This window comes from Artemia sp. Qi Xiang Cuo, chromosome 18 (assembly GCF_049724085.1).
Source record: "Artemia sp. Qi Xiang Cuo chromosome 18, ASM4972408v1, whole genome shotgun sequence".
Classification (NCBI taxonomy): domain Eukaryota; kingdom Metazoa; phylum Arthropoda; class Branchiopoda; order Anostraca; family Artemiidae; genus Artemia; species Artemia sp. Qi Xiang Cuo.
In genome coordinates, this window is record NC_142811.1 from 5,126,324 (window position 1) to 5,145,664 (window position 19,341).

Here is a 19,341-nt window from a genome sequence, read left to right on the forward strand (position 1 = left end):
AGCAAGAGTTGGAATATTTCAGTAGTGTTTACTTGTGGTTTACCTTGTCACAGTTAAATTTTCTTGATTTTTTAAATGTTCATTTGAATTTCTTTCGTTGATATTCAAGAGTTTGAATATTTCATTAATGTCTTGTTATTGTTTAACTTGTCAAAGTTACATTTTCTTGATTTTTTCAAAGTTCATTTTGAATTTCTTTCGTTGAAATGCAAGAGTTGGATTATTTCAGAAGTGTCTGGTTATGGTTTACCTTGTCACAGTTACATTATCTTGATTTTTCAAAGTTCATTTTGAATTTCTTTCGTTGAAATGCAAGAGTTGGATTATTTCAGTAGTGTTTGGTCGTGATTTACCATGTCACAGTTACATTTTCTTGATTTTTCAAAGTTCATTTTGAATTTATTTCATTGAAATACAAGAGTTGGAATATTTAAGTAGTGTTTTGTCGTGGTTTACATTGTCACAGTTACATTTTCTTGATTTTTCACAGAACATTTTGAATTTCTTTCTTTGAAATGCACGAGTTGGATTATTTCAGTAGTGTTTGGTCGTCGTTTAACATGTCACAGTTACAGTTTCTTGATTTTTCAAAGTTCATTTTGAATTTCTTTCGTTGAAATGCAAGAGTTGGAATATTTCACTAGTGTATGGGTGTGGTTTATCTTGTCACATGTACGCACATGTATACACATGTACACACATGTGCTTATCATGAGTGCTCATGATAAGTTAACCTAACCTTTTCCGGTGAGTATGGTTAGGTTAGACTAGAGTCAGTTAGGTTAGATTAGACTAGGTTAGGTTAGCCTACGTACGCTTCACTTAGGTTAGCTTAGGTTAGGTGTGAGACAGGGGAAAAGTTAGGTGTATGATTAGGTTAGGTTTGGTTAGATTAGGCTAGGTTAGGTTAAGTTAGGTTAGGCTAGGTTAGCCTACGTACGCGCGCGTACGTAGGCTAACCTAGCCTAACCTAACTTAACCTAACCTAGCCTAATCTAACCTAACCTAACCTAATCATACACCTAACTTTTCGCATGTCACTCACCCTAACCTAAGCTAACCTAAGTGAAGCGTACGTAGGCTAACCTAACCTAGTCTAATCTAACCTAACTGAATCTAGTCTAACCTAACCATACTCACCGGAAAAGGTTAGGTTAACTTATCATGAGCACTCATGATAAGCACATGTGTGTACATGTGTATACATGAGTGTACATGTGACAAGGTAAACCACAACCATACACTAGTGAAATGTTCCAACTCTTGCATTTCAACGAAAGAAATTCAAAATGAACTTTGAAAAATCAAGAAAATGTAACTGTGACATGTTAAATGTCGACAAAACACTACTGAAATATTCCAACTCTTGCATTTCAACGAAAGAAATTCAAAATGATCTTTGAAAAATCAAGAAAATGTAACATTTACCATTTAAACTAAGAAAAAATGCTACTTACAGTGTTTAAATAGATTTTTTAAATGAAAGAAATTCAAAAAGAAACTTGAAAACTAAAGAGAATGTAACTGTGACATGGTCAATCACGACAAATCACTACTGAAATATTCAAAATCTTGAATTTAAACGAAAGACATTAAAAATGAACTTTTAAAAATAAAGATAATGTAACTGTGACAAGGTAAAACATAACAAGACACTTCTTACATAATACAATTCTTGCATTTCAAAGAAAGAAATTCAAAATGAACTTTGAAAAAATCAAGAAATTTTAACTGTGACAAGGTAAACCATAACCAGACACTACTGAAATATTCCAACTCTTGCATTTCAACGAAAGAAATTCAAATGAACATTGAAAAAATCAAGAAAATGTAACTGTGACAAGGTAAACCACAAGTAAACACTACTGAAATATTCCAACTCTTGATTTTCAATGAAATAAATTCAAAATGAACTTTTAAAAATCAAGAAAATGTAACTTTGACAATTTAAACCACAACAAAACACTACTGAAATATACCAACTATTGAATAAAAAAGAAAGAAAATCAAATTTAAAATTGAATAATAAATAAAATGTAACTGTGACAAGTTAAACCACAACCAAACCCTACTGAAATAGTCCAACTCGTGCATTTCAATGAAAAAAATTCAAAATGAACTTTGAAAAAATCAAGAAAATATAACTGTGACAAGTTAAACCACCACCAAATGCTACTGACATCTTCAATCTCTTGCATTTAATTGAAAGAAATTCAAAATGAAATTTTAAAAATCAAGAAACTTTATCTGTTAAATTGTAAAACAAGAACAACCACTACTTAAATATTCCAACTCTTTATTGTCAATGAAAGAAATTCACAATGAACTTTGTAAAATAATGAAAATGTAACTTTGACAAGGTATATCATAACCATACACTACTGAAATATTCCAACTCTTGCATTTCAACGAAAGAAATTCAAAATGAACTTTGAAAAATCATGAAAATGTAACTGTGACAATGTAAACCACAAAAACAAATTACTGAAATATTAAAACTCCTTCATTTAAATTAAAGAAATTCAAAATGAACTTTGTAAAATCAAGAAAATGTAACTGTGACAAGGTAAACCACAACCAAACACTACTGAAATATTCCAACTCTTGCATTTCAATGTAAGAAATTCAAATAAACTTTGAAAAATCAAGAAATTGTAACTGTGACAAGTTAAACCACACCCAAACACTACTGAAATATTCCAACTCTTGCATTTCAACGAAAGAAATTCAAAATGAACATTGAAAAATCAAGAAACTGTAACTGTGACAAGGTATACCATAACCATACACTACTGAAATATTCCAACTCTTGAATTTCAACGAAAGAAATTCAAAATGAACTTTGAAAAATCAAGAAAATGTAACTGTGACAAGGTAAACCACAACCAAACACTACTGAAATATTCCATCTCTTGCATTTCAATGAAAGAAATTCAAAATGAAATTTTAAAAATCAATAAAATCTAACTATGACAAGGTAAACCACAATCAAACACTACTGAAATATACCAAATATTTAATTAAAAATAAATAAATTCAAAATGAACTTTGAAAAATAATGAAAATGCAACTGTGGCAAGGTAAACCGCAACCAAAAACTTCTGAAAAAGTCCAAAACTTGCATTTCAACGAAAGAAATTCAAATGAACTTTGAAAAATCACGAAAATGTAACTGTGACAAGTTAAACCACGACAAAACACTACTGAAATAGTCCAACTCTTGCATTTCAATGTAAGAAATTCTAATTGAGATATGAAAAATCAATTAAATGTAACTGTGACACGGTAAACAACGACCAAACACTCCTGAAATATTCCAACTCTTGCTTTTCAAAGAAAGAAATTCAAAATGAACTTTGAAAAATCACGAAAATGTAACTGTGACAAGGTAAACCACGACCAAACACTTCTGAAATATTCCAACTCTTGCATTTCAAAGAAAGAAATTCAAAATTAACTTTGAAAAATAAAGAAAATTTAACTTTGACAACGTAAACCACAAACAACCACTAATGAAATATTACAACTCTATAAATACAACAACAGAAATACAACTAGAAACATTGAAGAATCAATAAAATGTAACTATGACAAGTTAAACCACAACCAAACACTACTGAGATAATCCACCTCGTGCATTTCAATTAACAAAATTCACAATGCAATTTGAAATATCATGAAGATATAACTGTGACCAGTTAAACCACAACCAAACTCTACTGAAATATTCCAACTCTTGCATTTCAACGAAAGAAATTCAATATGAACTTTGAAAAATCAAAGAAAATGTAACTGTGACAAGTTAAACCATTATCAAACACTACTGAAATATTCCAACTCTTGCATTTCAACGAAAGAAATTCAAAATGAACTTTTGAAAATCAAGAAAATTTAACTTTTACAAGTTAAACCATAACCAAACTCTACTGAAATATTCCAACTCTTGCATTTCAACGAAAGAAATTCAAAATGAACTTTGAAAAATCATGAAAATGTAACTGTGACAAGGTAAACCACAACCAAACACTACTGAAATATTCAAACTCTTGCATTTCAACGAATGAAATTAAAAAAGAAATATTAAGAATCAAGAAAATTTAAGTTTGACATGGTAAACCACGACCAAACACTACTGAAATATTCCAACTCTTGCTTTTCAATTAAAGAAATTTGAAAAGTGTTTTGAAAATTCAAGAAAATGTAACTGTGACAAGGTAAACAACCACAAAACACTACTTAAATAGTCAAACTCTTGCATTTCAACGAAAGAAATTCAAAATGAACTTTGAAAAATCATGAAAATGTAACTTTGACAAGGTATACCATAACCATACACTACTGAAATATTCCAACTCTGTCATTTCAAAGAAAGAAATTCAAAATTAACAGTGAAAAATCATTAAAATGTATCTGTGACAAGGTAAACCGCAACCAAACACTACTGAAATATTCCAACTCTTGCATTTCAACGAAAGAAATTCAAATTGAACTTTAAACAATCATGAGACTGTAACTGTGACAAGGTAAACCATAACCAAACACTACTGAAATATTACAACTCTTGCTTTTCAAGGAAAGAAATTCTAAATTAGATTTGAAAAATCAATAAAATGTAACTGTTACAAGGTAAACCACGACCAAACACTACTGAAATATTCCAACTCTTGCATTTCAACGAATGAAATTCAAAATGAACTTTGAAAAATCAAGAAAATGTAACTGTGACAAGGTAAACCACGACCAAACACTACTGAAATATTCCAACTCTTGCATTTCAACGAAAGAAATTCAAAATGAACTTTGGAACGAAAGAAATTCAAAATGATATTTGAAAAATCAAGAAAATGTAACTTTGACAAGTTAAACCACAACCAAACACTACTGAAATATTCCAACTCTTGCATTTCAACTAAAGAAATTCAAAATGAACTTTGAAAAATCAAGAAAATGTAACTTTGACAAGGTAAACCACTATCAAACACTACTGAAATATTCCAACTCTTGCATTTCAATGAAAGAAATTCAAAATGAACTTTGTAAAATCATGAAAATGTAACTTTGACAAGGTATATCATAACCATACACTACTGAAATATTCCAACTCTTGCATTTCAACGAAAGAAATTCAAAATGAGCTTTGAAAAATCATGAAAATGTAACTGTGACAAGGTAAACCACAACCAAACATTACTGAAATATTCCAACTCTTGCATTTCAATGAAAGAAATTCAAAATGAACTTTGAAAAATCACGAAAATGTAACTGTGACAAGGTAAACCACTACCAAACACTACTGAAATATTCCAACTCTTGCTTTTCAATGAAAGAAATTCGAAATGAGCTTTGAAAAATCAAGAAAATGTAACTGTGACAAGGTAAACCACCATCAAACACTACTGAAATATTCCAACTCTTGCATTTCAATGAAAGAAATTCAAAATGAACTTTGTAAAATCATGAAAATGTAACTTTGACAAGGTATATCATAACCATACACTACTGAAATAGTACAACTATTGCATTTCAACGAAAGAAATTCAAAATGAACTTTGAAAAATCATGAAAATGTAACTGTGACAAGGTCAACCAAAACCATACATTACTGAAATATTCCAACTCTTGCATTTCAAGGAAAGAAATTCAAAATGAACTTTTAAAAATCATGAAAATGTAACTGTGACAATGTAAACCACGAACAAACAATACTTTAAGATTACAAATATTGCATTTCAATGACAGAAATTCAAAATGATCTTTGAAAAATCAAGAAAATGTAACTGTGACAAGGTACAAAAAGACCAAACACTACTGAAATATTCCAACTCTTGCATTTCAACGAAAGAAATTCAAAATGAACTTTGAAAAATCAAGAAAATGTAACTGTGACAAGGTAAACCACGACCAAACACTACTGAAATATTCCAACTCTTGCATTTCAATGAAAGAAATTCAAAATGAACTTTGGAACGAAAGAAATTCAAAATGAACTTTGAAAAATCAAGAAAATGTAACTTTGACAAGTTAAACCAAAACCAAACTCTACTGATATATTCCAACTATTGCATTTCAAATAAAGAAATTCATAATTAACTTTGAAAAATCAAGAGATTTTATCTTTTAAAAGTTAAACCAAGTCCAAACACTACTGAAATATTCCAACTCTTGCTTTTCAATGAAAGAAATTCTAAATGATCTTTGAAAAATCAAGAAAATGTAACTGTGACAAGGTAAACCACAACCAAACACTACTGAAATAGTCCAACTCTTGCATTTCAAAGAAAGAAATTAAAAATAAACTTTGAAAAATAAAGAAAATGTAACTGTGACAATGTAAACAACGACCATACACTACTGAAATATTCCAACTGTTGCATTTAAATGAAAGAAATTCAAAATGAACTTTGAAAAATCAAGAAAATGTAACTGTGACAGGGTAAACTACAATAACACACTACTGAAATATTCCAACTCTTGTATTTCAACTAAAGAAATTCAAAATGAACTTTGAAAAATCAAGAAAATGTAACTGTGACAATGGAAACCACACCCAAACACTTCTGAAATATTCCAACTCTTGCATTTCAATGAAAGAAATTCAATTTGAAAAATCATGAAAATGTAGCTATGTCAAGGTAAACCACAACCAAACACTACTGAAATATTCCAACTCTTGCATTTCAATGAAAGAAATTCAAAATGAACTTTGAAAAATTATGAAAATGTAACTGTGACATGGTAAACCACAACCAAACACTAGTGAAATATTCCAACTCTTGCATTTCAATGAAAGAAATTCAAAATGAACTTTGAAAAATCAAGAAAATGTAACTGTGACAAGGTAAGCCGCAACAAAACATTACTGAAATATTCCAACCCTTGCATTTCAATGAAATAAATTAAAAATGAACTTTGAAAAAACAAAAGAATGTAACTGTGACAAAGTAAACCACTAGATAGCACTACTGAAATATTCCAACTCTTGCATTTCAACGAATGAAATTCAAAATGAACTTTGAAAAATTAAGAGAATGTAACTGTGACAAGGTAAGTCACAACAAACCACTACTGAAATATTCCAACTCTTGCATTTCAACGAAAGAAATTTAAAATGAACATTGTAAAATCATGAAAATGTAACTGTGACAAGGTATACCACAACCATACACTACTGAAATATACCAACTCTTGCATTTAAACTAAAAAAAATCGAAATGAACTTTGAAGAATCAAGAAAATGTAACTGTGACAAGGTAAACCATAACAAAACATTACTGAAATATTCCAACTCTTGCATTTCAATGAAAGAAATTCAAAATGGACTTTGAAAAATCAAGAGAATGTAACTGTGACAAGGTAAACCATGACAAAACACTACTGAAATAATCCAACCCTTGCATTTCAATGAAAGAAATTCAAATGAACTTTGAAAAATCAAGAGAATGTAACTGTGACAAGGTAAGCCACAACAAAACACTACTGAAATATTCCAACTCTTGCATTTCAATGAAAGAAATTCAAAATGAACTTTGAAAAATCGAGAGAATGTAAGTATGACACGGAAATCCATTTTCCTAGTCGATTACGTCATTCTATGTCCATATATGGACCCCCGTCACGACCTCCTGATATGGTTCTATCGATTATTTAATCAATTTATCAGATATCCAACTGTCCTAGTCGATTACGTCATTCTATGCCCATGTATGGACTCCCGTCATGACCTTCTGATAGGGTTCTACTGATTATGTAATCAATTTCTCAGAAATCCATTTTACTAGTCGAATACGTCATTCTATGTCCATATATGGACCCCCGTCAAGACCTCCTCATATGGTTCTACCGATTATGTAATCAATTTCTCAGGAAATCCATTTTTCCTAGTTGATTACGTCATTCTTGTGTCATATGTCATGTGTCATGTGTCATGCGTCATGTGTCATTTGTCATGTGTCATGTGTCACGTGTCATGTGCGATGTGTCATGTGTCACGTGTCATGTGTCATGTGTCACGTGTCACGTGTCACGTGTCACGTGTCATGTGTCACGTGTCACGTGTCATGTGTCATGTGTCATGTGTCACGTGTCATGTGTCACGTGTCACGTGTCAAGTGTCATGTGTCGTGTGGCATGTGTCATGTGTCATGTGTCATGTGTCATGTGTCACGTGTCATGTGTCATGTGTCATGTGTCATGTGTCATGTGTCACCCGCTAGACTCAATAATCCATCAGGTTAGGTTAGGTTAGCCTAACAATCCCATAGCATTCGCGTCAAGCATGTCCATTCTCAGTGAGAAAACCATTAAACAGACATGAATTGCTGTTGACATCCATAAATGTGACAATGTTCCTGTTTTTCAAATTCTCACTGACAAAAACCATGAAAACAGACATAAATGTGAGAAAATTCATGTTTTTCAAATTCTCACTGACAAAACCAATTAAACATCCATGAAAACAGACATAAATGTGAGAAAATTCATGTTTTTCAAATTCTCACTGACAAAAACCATAAAACATCCATAATTTGATGTTGACATCCATGAAAAACATCAAATAAATCGACCCACACACATAACCATCCAAGAAAACAACCATAAATGCAACAAAATTCATGGTTTTTCAAGTGAGAATTTCAACTGTTTTTTCATTCTCACTGAGAAAAACCATAAACCACGTGGTTCTCGTGTCAATATATGGTGTTAAAAAAGTTGTAGGTGGCAGCAGGGGTGAGGGACACGAGTATAAGACCCCTCTCTACTAATATATATATATATATATATATATATATATATATATATATATATATATATATATATATATATATATATATATATATATATATATATATCTTAACGCTAAATCTTTTACTTTTATGTAGCAATATTTTGGCATTAAATGTCGCAACAGTACGATGAAATAAAAAGTCTTCAAAAGATTTAACCTTATTTGGATACAGGACAGTTTAACCCTTGAGCCCTTAAAGGGACACAACAATTTAAAAATGTCCGACTGAGCGATCTGTATATTCTCTCCAACCATTGGTTTGACACAATTAAAAAAAAAAGTGCCGAAAAGGACCTGTCATCACATAATTTTCTAATCTTAAGAGACCATGATTCTTGAAACAAATTTTTTTTTGGGGTAAGGTGCCACCTTTCCGTAAAAGCAAAGATATGAATGTAAGCTTCTGTGTTAAACTAAAAAAAAAATTAAAAAAAATGTAATAATCCACCTCATATTATAGGCAATAATGAACGCCTTGTCCGAATATACCACCTTCAGGGGGTAAGAAATTTCTTCCACAACAGTTTTTACATTCATAAATAAAATAAATTGAAAATATATAAATAACGGGTAGAACTTTTAACTAACACTGTGAAGAAATATACTTATCTAAGAAAGCCCGAATATCTTATAACTATTTCGAGATCAACGACCCCAAGAACCACTGCGTTTATAATAGATCTTATATATAAAAGTATCTTAGCTAAGAGCATATAATACCAATAAAGGTATATAAAACCACCCTTTTCATAACCAACTATTTGCATATATATATATATATATATATATATATATATATATATATATATATATATATATATATATATATATATATATATATATATATGTGTGTAAATAGCGACGAAGACCATGCTGCCTTTCCATCATAAACAACAAGTAGAACAATAGGGATTTTTTTTTCTCTAAGACAGTGGAATATTTGGGCTCTATGTCCAAGCCCGAATATTTTAAACTTTGCATCCAGGGGCCGTTTTCAACGAAAAAGAAATCCTTTGTCGATGATAACTTCCGTTTTTGTATGTTTTTTAGTTTTTTGTTTTGTTTTTTTCTTTCTGTCTTAGTTCAAATTTGATCAGTTATTTATACATTTTCACATCCTTTTATATATGAAATTTAGGGACATATTACTCCTAAAGGCGTCTTAAAGGACGCCAAACGAAAATTCTGATATTTTCGTCCTAAACATACACGGTTTGAAGCCCCAGCCCCAATCCTTAATAGCTGGTGAGCAACTAAGCAATACTGTACACAAATTAAGGAAGTTGCAAACTCATTAATTAAAGCTTACAAATAATTTCCTATAACAACTATTAACTTAATGTGTAACGAAATATAATACCGTCGGAGGTAATGAAAGGTAAGTAAAGAGTGAACCTTGTCAATAGCAGCAAAAATTATAAAGAATAAAACTTTGATAGCAAATATCCGTCAAAAAAATCTAATTTTTATGACGGTCCTAAAAATTTCAAAGTTGCTATTTCTATATTTTACGATCAAAACTTTTTAGTGATATAATAATTAAAAGATCAGGGGGAAACACCACCCAATAGGGCTTCCGGTTTAATGAAAAATCTGTTTATTTTTTAGTGTTTTTTTTTTTTAGTGTTTATTTTTGTATTTTTTATTTTTTTTTTTTTTTTACCAAGGGCAATTGTATTGAACCCGTGCCGTAGAATATTGTGAGAGAGCTTACTTAAATGGACATTTAAAGTTTTAAAATTTACAGTCACAAAGGAGATGCGTCAGAGCAGTATCTGTTTATGACATTCGGTCCGAGCAAAACAACAATTTTAGCCAAAGCAGGGCCGATACTGTATTAATCTAATTAGAGACAATAATTTAAAAAAAAACAATGGTAGATCATCATTTAGGTGATAGCATTATACATCTGGCACTTGCCCAGGAGGTCTCGAGTCCCCCCCCCCCCTTCCCCTTGAATTTATGATATGCTCCTAGTTTTCTTAGAATTACTTATCTCCAGCTCCTATCAATGAAAATGCGAAGTTTTGCTTGTTTTTTCTGAGAAAAACACCGCGTTTTATGGTGGATGGTGGTTGTTGCTCTGGGGTTTTTTGGGAGAAAGTGATTGTTTTTTTTTTTTTTTATTTATTTATTAGTTTAGTATGGTTTTAAGAATGTTTATGCAGGTAATCGGTGCGCATTAGCAAATTTTTTTTCCCCTGTCGTAGTGATTTATATTTTTAATGGTTTTTATTTTCGTTTATTATGTTAAATAAAGTCAAACAGTCAAGGGATGATCCTATCGAAGCAGTGGTCATATAGACCACAGAGGGAGCTCATTCGAACACACATGTTGAAAGAGAGCTCATTCAAACGCAAATATGAATTTTTAAAACCAGAGCTAAAGACATGGCTCGCGACATAGCACTTCGATGGTAACTCTGGTCTGAGAAAAAGGCGTGGATCTGCAAAAGTCTATGCAAAAATTGTGATCACACCTGCCAGCTTACCTTTAGTGCTGTCCCTTAGTTAATCAAGGAACAATAAGATTACTATCCAAATTAAATTGTGCGTTCAGTTTAAAAGGTTGTGATCTGAAAAACTTATTATACAAAATGAGTCTGCTAATACTCCTTTAGGAGAAAACGTGACTAAACGTGAAAACGTGACATGAATCTAAACCTTTTATTGACTTATGAGTGCCCCCACTTGATTGTCTAAAACGCTGACTTAAAAAATAACTTACCAGAGATTGACTTACCAAATAAAGTCACCCAAGTCGAGCTAAAGACTTACCCAGTTTATGGGAAGGAGTTCTACCTTGAGCCGAATTTACCAGCTAGACATCTTACATTGTAGATGCAGCTCAGGGCTGCATTGGCTTCCAATTAGCGCAAGATTTAACAGATTCTCAAAAGAAAGAAATTGCAAAGAAGACAGGTATACTTGCCTGCTTTGCAAAGTTAAGGGGGATGATATGGTGCATTGCTTGAGCTGGTGGCAGGGGCTCTCTACGATAAAGGAAAGGATATTCGGGAAAACGGAATTGATACATCCAGATGTCTTAAATAGCCCGCCACATTTTATTTGTAGAATAGCGAGGTATCTAGAAATTATGTTTACTAAAAGAAAATTCCAGTATTAAGTAAATGTAGCGTTTCATTTAACTGTTTACTGAAAGTCGTTGATATACGTTTATAATGTTTGTCCTTTTTTCGTGTACATGGCCGTATTATTGACTTTAAGATATAATTAATCTTATCTCATATCAATATGAACATGGACTGTATTTAAAATCAGTTTAAGAGATTAGCTTCCAAATAAGCTTTTTCTTCACTTTTTATTTTCTGTTCCAGAATCCAAGTTTCGTTCTGCATTGCTTCCTGGAAGCAATTCCATTGCTTTCCGCTCTGCATGAACTGGTAGGAAGTGGTCATTCAATGCTAATTACTAACAACTCACCGCAGCACCAAGCCACACGAGGCCAACACAGCCACACACGCTCCTCCTTCATCCCAATATATTCAAAGCTCCCCTTTTTACACCCTCCCAGGAGGTTCTCATTTCCTTTTAAATCTTTCTTTATGACGTCATCTGACCCAAGACGACCTGCTTTCTCTTTAGCCCTAGACGGTTGGCCAAAAAAGAAAATCTTCCGCAATCTGTCATCCTTCATCCGCAAAACGTGCCCTACCCATCTCAACCTTTCTTTCATTATAGCCCTTGAAAACGTGATAGAACCACATTTTTCGTACAGCCTACTGTTTGAAATACGGCCAGTCAACCGGGTACCCAGAACAATCCGTAGGCAATTTCTCTGGAAAACGTCTCGCAAATCTTTATCCACTTTTCGGAGCAACCATACTTCAGAGCCATATTTGGCCACTGTCATCACTGTAGCTTCTAATATTTTAATCTTGGTTTGCAGACTTTTCGTCCTATTCTTCTAAGCTTTTTTTAACTGTGAAAAAACACCCTGAACCTTGGCTATTCTACTTTTAACGTCTTCACTGCACCCACCGTTTTTATTAATAATACTACCAAGGTAAGTGAGGCTGCCCACCTGGTTAATCTTTTCGTTACCAAACGTTACCTTTTCATCTTCACTTATTCCTAGCCTTAGTGACTTAGTCTTCTTAACATTAATTTCAAACCTATTCTAGTGCCCTGAACTCGCAAAACCTCTAAAAAATCATACATTTTGCTCACACTTTCATCTAGGATGCTTAAATCATCAGCATAATCTAATTCCAGGAGAATTTTAGCTTCCCATTTGATTCCGTGGTCTCCCATTGCCTTTCCGGTGCTCCTTAAGACAAAATCCATCAAAATGGTCCATATAAAGGGGGATAAAACACAACCCTGCTTAACTCCTGATTTAATACAAAACCAGCAGCTAACCTGATTTCCTACATTAACCGCAGCAGTGTTAGTCTCGTACATAGCACTAATTATTTTAATGTATTTGTCTGGTATACCATACAAGGATAAGACCTTTGCTAAAGCTCTTCTTTCAGCAGAATCGAACGGTTGCTCATAACCTATAAAACTGAGGACCAAAGGTGTCTGACCACTCAGGTACTTCTCAATTATAAACCTAAGAGTGAAAATTTGGTCGACACATCATCTACCTTTTCTAAAATGAAACTGTTCTTCTCTTAAAACTTTATCTACAGCATCTCTCAGTCTAGAAAGTATCATATTACTAAGTGATTTGCTACCTACAGAGACCAGACTAATACCTCAATAATTACCAGACTCACTCTTATCATCTTTCTTATACAATGGTTTAATTAAGGTTTTCCTGAAATCGTTAGGTACTTCCCCTTTTTCAGAAATCATATTCATAATCTTCAGTAACTTATTTCTAAGCTCAGAACCGCCATATTTAAGAAACTCATTTACCACACTATCAACACCTGGAGCATTATTAGTTTTTAATCCTGTTAGTACTGTCGCTAATTCTTCCTCATAAAACAAATCTTCCTTCACATCCATGGCATCACAAACTTTCTCATTTTCCTCTATATCTTTTCATGAAACTGTATCTCGGTTTAGCAAATTCTCAAAATGTTCTGCCCATCTCTCTCTAACTCTTTCCTTATCACTAATCGTGGCCCCGTTCCTATCTGTAACTGGTACAAGTCATGATGGATTATTCCCTCTCAATTTATTAACATACCAAGACAATATTTTATTATTATGTCGTCTAGATGCGTCACCCAGATACTCGGCAATTTTATCCATGGCCATCCACTTCACACCTCCTTATTTTATATTTTAATGCTTTCTACACTTCCTTTACATTCCTTTTGTTTTTATATGATCTATCACTCAGATAATTCTTGTACAAGCCTTCTTCACTATTATTCCTTCTTCACTAATATTCCTAGCTGCAGTCCTAACTTTCTTCCCTATGACACCATCAGCAATTTCACAAATTGTTTTTCTAAAATCATTCCAACCATCTTCCACATTGTCAAATTTTATATTCTGAAGTTTAGTATTCAACTGTTCCTGGAAAGTTTCTCTCAAATTCTCATCCTGGAGTCTACCAACATTATGACTTCCCGGGAGGTAGTTCCCTTCCGAAATTTCAGCATTAAATTAACCCTAGACACTACTAGATGGTGATCTTTACTTTTAACATCAATAAAAGCACTCCTATATACACTAGTATCTTGTATTGCTCCTGTCAGTCTTCGGTTTACTATAACCACTGCATATAGATATAATACAGTATGATCATTCCCTATCTCAACCACAAAGCCGGACCGAGGTGCAAGTACTCCGGAGAACATTTAAACAACTATAAACATAAGCGACATTCGATTTCTTCACGGGTAGACAAGTCAGATATCCCTTGAAAACGAAACTTGGCTTGAACATTGTACACTGACCCGCTAATGACAGATTAAATGGGAGGAGCTGTTTGTACACGCCAAGGATGTAGTGCCAAAAATCACTGGCCCGTGATCTTACTGTTATATTATTTATATAGTGACTATAACCTAATTAATAAGATTTGCTGTCTTATCATCACGTAAATACCATGTTAACTTATGGACCATCTTATGACCAAACACCGTATTGGTTATAACTAGATTGTTATACCAACAAAATTGCAAAAGTCTGGAGCCATTCCTGTTTTCTTTTCCTACACCAAATTCACCTAGGCTAGGATACCAACTATCCCCATTTCTACTGACCTGTGTGTTAAAATCTCCTAGTAAAAACATCATATTTCTAACTGGGACCCTGTCTATTCGCTCCTGTAACTGTAAGTAAAATTCATCTGAGTCACTAGTATCTCCGTCAGCCGGTTCTACAGGGGCATATAATACTATAACTGATACCCTTAACTTTTTAGTTATAAAATGAGACATTAGTATTCTGTTATTAATATCTTCCCAGCCTAAACAAGACTTAGCAGCTTCTTTATTCATCATGAGCCCTACTCCCTGTCTATGTACCCCGTCCTTCCTGCTTGTGCAAACAAATTCTATATCACCTAATTTTATGATTCCTACTTCCGGGCTATGAGTTTCTGAAACTCCTAACAAGTCCAATTCAAATCGTCTAAATTCGCCAGTTAAAATGTCGATACCATAGTCATTTTTTAACGCCCTAACATTTCAAGTTCTAATTTTCATGTTCTTTAGATGATTGAAATTATTTTGGCCTCAGGAGAAGCAATGATCCCGGATACCAGTGCAGGACGGGGATCACATATCTTCTCAAGTCTACAGCGAAGCGCTTAAGCCGGCATGGAACCGGACAGCAAGAAGTCCCTGGGACCTCCATGAAAGGAGGCTTTGTGCAATCCTGGGCCCATCTTGGTCACAACATGATTTTCAGCACTTGGCGATGCTCTTCTATCAACAAGAGTCGACAATCTCAAGCCTATTACCTCCGACTCAGTATATATTCATGCCTACAAATATTATGCTACTACGGGGAGGCAACCCATAGTAGATAAATTAGCTAGGACGAGGTTTTTCAGCCTGAAAACACCCGTCAAAACAGACCAAGCCCAGAAGAATTATTGATTAATCAGAGTCCCGTGCGAATACTGTGTCGTTTACTAGTCTATAATTTCCTCGAGGGGTGCCACTCCTCAAGTGGGAATAGGGTTTACCGCAAGGTCCCCAGTCTTACAGGTACACCGAAGGTTCGAGGTAGCCCTTTGCAGAGGCTGTTGTCCATAGGTCTGGATGTTACGCCCTGCCGCAGTTGTCCTCCCATAAAGGATTCTCCCGCGATGGTGTTTTGTGTCCCCATGCAATTTAACCCATTACTGGGAGAAGGTTTGTAGCTCACGGGACGTGTGGACACGCCAGTGGGCCCTGTTGAGTTAACGTTTGAGGGGCCTTTTTCTTCCTCCACCTGTATTAATGGCCCCGGGTGAGAGTGCCCCAGTTTCTATTATGGGCCCCCAGGGACCAGGTTCCCCCTTGGTCCATGCCTCCTATGGAGGTACCCTACATATCTGTAGGGTGTTCCCCTATCGCCACCTGGGGACACGCTGAGTGGCCTGGGGGAGGCTCCTTAAAGCTGGCAAATGGTAATTACAATTTGGTATAATTACAATTTAGCTGTCCCAAATAACAATCAAATATTAACGTTGCTATCTATTTTATAGCAAAAAAAAATCAATGCTAATTAGAACCGACGAAATCAGACTCGTTATGATGTCAGAAAAGTTATGTTTCAAAACCCACCTGAAAGTTGTGTCACTTCCCAAATTGTCCGTCCCTTCTTGACTGCTGAGTGGTACTTCAACACCTTCTTCATTGGCTTTTGGGACTCGTCGATGAAACCGTAACGAAAAACTTTTCCGGAATTTTTGGAGAACACCCTCAGAGCCTGGAAAAGTAATTTTCTAAGCTAAAACGAAATACATCAATCTTTAGAATAATGAACAGAACGAGTTGATCGTTTTATCACCCGCTTAGAGAAAAATGATGTTTCGCTGGAACTGGTAGAAGCCACAATTGGCAGGTCTGGTTCTTAGAGGGATGTAAAGCAGACCAGAGCAATCTTTTTAGGAGTTAAGAGGGTTTCAACATTAGAAAAAAATCTAGCAGCATTCTTCCAATTCCCAAGAAAGGTGGTCCTTCAGAGCAGCCTTGGGAAGAGGGATTCCCCTACCCCTTTCTTTGGGTGCAGATATAGGTAGCAAAAAGATTATATAACAGCAATAAAAATGTATTTTGGATTTGAACTTTAATTCAAAGGTGATATTCTCCCTAGTTTTGAAATTGTTTATCTTTTTAAGTATATTAGACTTCTCATTTAATAGTACGTATAATTTAGTAGCATAATTTATAAAGCTTATTTAATAAAAGTATTTCTAATAGACTAATAGAAGAAATTTAGGTGGACATCCACAATTCTAAAAACTGATGCAAGGTATCAAAAATAAAAGGGACCCAATGTGAATATAGAAGTATAATCACCTAAAGAAAAGTAAATTACTAATATACTATATTTTTTATTCAAAATAGCAACTGCGGAATATTATGAATACCAACATGAACATTCAATAGGTCACAGATGTTGAAAGTGTTCGCCAAGAACTTGGATACTCAAACTAGCATATCACAAGTAGCACAAATTGCACAGCAAACACATATTTTTGGATCATGCACAGGCCCTTTTAACCATTTCGGTGAAGTGCACAGGCACTTAGAGTCAACTTTGAAGCAATTTAAAATATTTATGATCACACCATCGCACACGGGGAATCCCCCCAGTCAAGATCTGTCCAAAAAAAGGTACCCTACCGGACCTATTGGACATTATCGCTTATTGGACTGAGGGCTCTTCTTGACTATACTGAGGTCCATGCGTCGCTCCTATTGTGTTTTGCTAAAGCTGAGTTCGAATTTCGGGTCCCGCGGGACAATTATGATTTAAAAATACGTTTTTTTGCTAATTGAGATCACCTGTAAAATTGTCTGGTGCTCTTCCCCCCTAAATATTGGCTGTGTTTAAGTAATTAGTTTCTTAGGCCACACTGCTTTCGCACTTACAGTTACAACGAAAATATATTAAAATGGGTATAATGTTTAATAAGAGAGTGAAAAATAAAAATAAAATCTCTTTAATAAAAAAAAATAGTAATAAAAGTCGGAAAATTTAGGCTTCACATTCGGAATGCCTTTATCAACGGGAAAAAAACAAACCAAAATAAAACATATAAATAACAACACAACATATAGTACACAAAACCAAACAACGAAAAATTCACATTTAAACTAAATTCAATATGTTAAAGCGCAAAAGCACAAACAATCAGATTTTAATTTTTATTAATCTTTTACAATTTTTTTTATTGTTTGTGCTTTATCATATTAGGTTATGTATAAATATGAGATTTTTTCTTGGTTCTCCTTTGCATATATAATATAATCAGAAAAGGAAAACAAATTAAGAAAGAGAACAAAAGAAAGAAAGAGAAAAAATTCTGCACTTAGGCTACTCTACTCCTTATCCCACTCAAAACCTCTGCAAAAGCCATCGTTTTTTTTTGTTTTTTTTTTTCAATTTATGGGGAACTTGAGAGCAAATCAATCTCAAATTAAATACACATCGAATATAATAGAACTGTAGACAAATTGTTTTAAGATATCTACGGAATTATGTTCTCTGTGTGTGTTTTGTTTAGGCTAGTTTTTGTTTTGTTTTTTTCTTGTTGATAAAGGCCTCCAGTTAAGCCGGAATATTCGGACATTAACATTATTTTTATATAATTTTTTTTTTACTGTCTAATTGAAATTGTTTACAGTTTTTAATACACTTTATTACAATTGGCTGTAATTTATGGTGTTCATGTTCATACATTTATAGTGTTCAATAATATTAAAAAAAAATACGTTTACCATCTTGGACATACTGTCACTATTTTTACGCCTAAAGGTCATACCTGAAGTGTGAAACAGGGTTGCCAACTCGACATATTTTATTTCAAAAGGACATATTCCCATGTGCCGGGACACAATGACATAAAAGGGCAAAAAGTGACACATCTTAAAAATTTGGGACACAAATAGGCGAAAAAGGGACATATTTTGTAAACTGATGGCATATAACGAAACATTTCTCAACTGGATGTATGTTCTGGTAAAAATGTCATTTTTCACGAAAGTAGTGTTTTTTTAGCATCCAGGTTTTGCCAAAGATGTCGTAAGTAAAGGATTGTCTCGAGAATATGTTTATATGATTGATATGTTTATATGAGTTTCGTGCTTTCACACTAAGTCCTTTTGTATGAATGTTTTATATGGGTCTTTTCCGTTTTCATTATATTTGATGTTAACTTGCCACTTTCAAAGAGGTTTACAAAGCGTTTTCTGCTCAATAATACAACTGGTAAGAAAAAATAACCTCTAGTTTTTTTAGATTTCAAGATAGACTCATTTCAGCTAAATACATCACATTTTCCGATGTTCAGTGAACACATTCATGGACCAAAAAGCTGGCAACCCTGGTGTGAAAATGTCAGATATAACCATTAAGCTTGACAGCGTCGGTATCTATCTACTTTAATGTATGTGAAGCTCAGCTGTGGA

General features: G+C 33.6%; 1 protein-coding gene across 1 annotated transcript in view; it reads right to left on the reverse strand.

Annotated features, from left to right (window-relative positions):
- The window catches only part of RhoGEF3 (Rho guanine nucleotide exchange factor 3), a 213,413-nt gene that overhangs the window by 118,674 nt on the left and 75,398 nt on the right, over window positions 1–19,341 (reverse strand). The window contains exon 5 of the mRNA XM_089104622.1: window positions 16,489–16,633. Coding sequence (XP_088960748.1) covers window positions 16,489–16,633 — 145 coding nt within the window. The remainder of the gene's footprint in view (window positions 1–16,488; window positions 16,634–19,341) is intronic.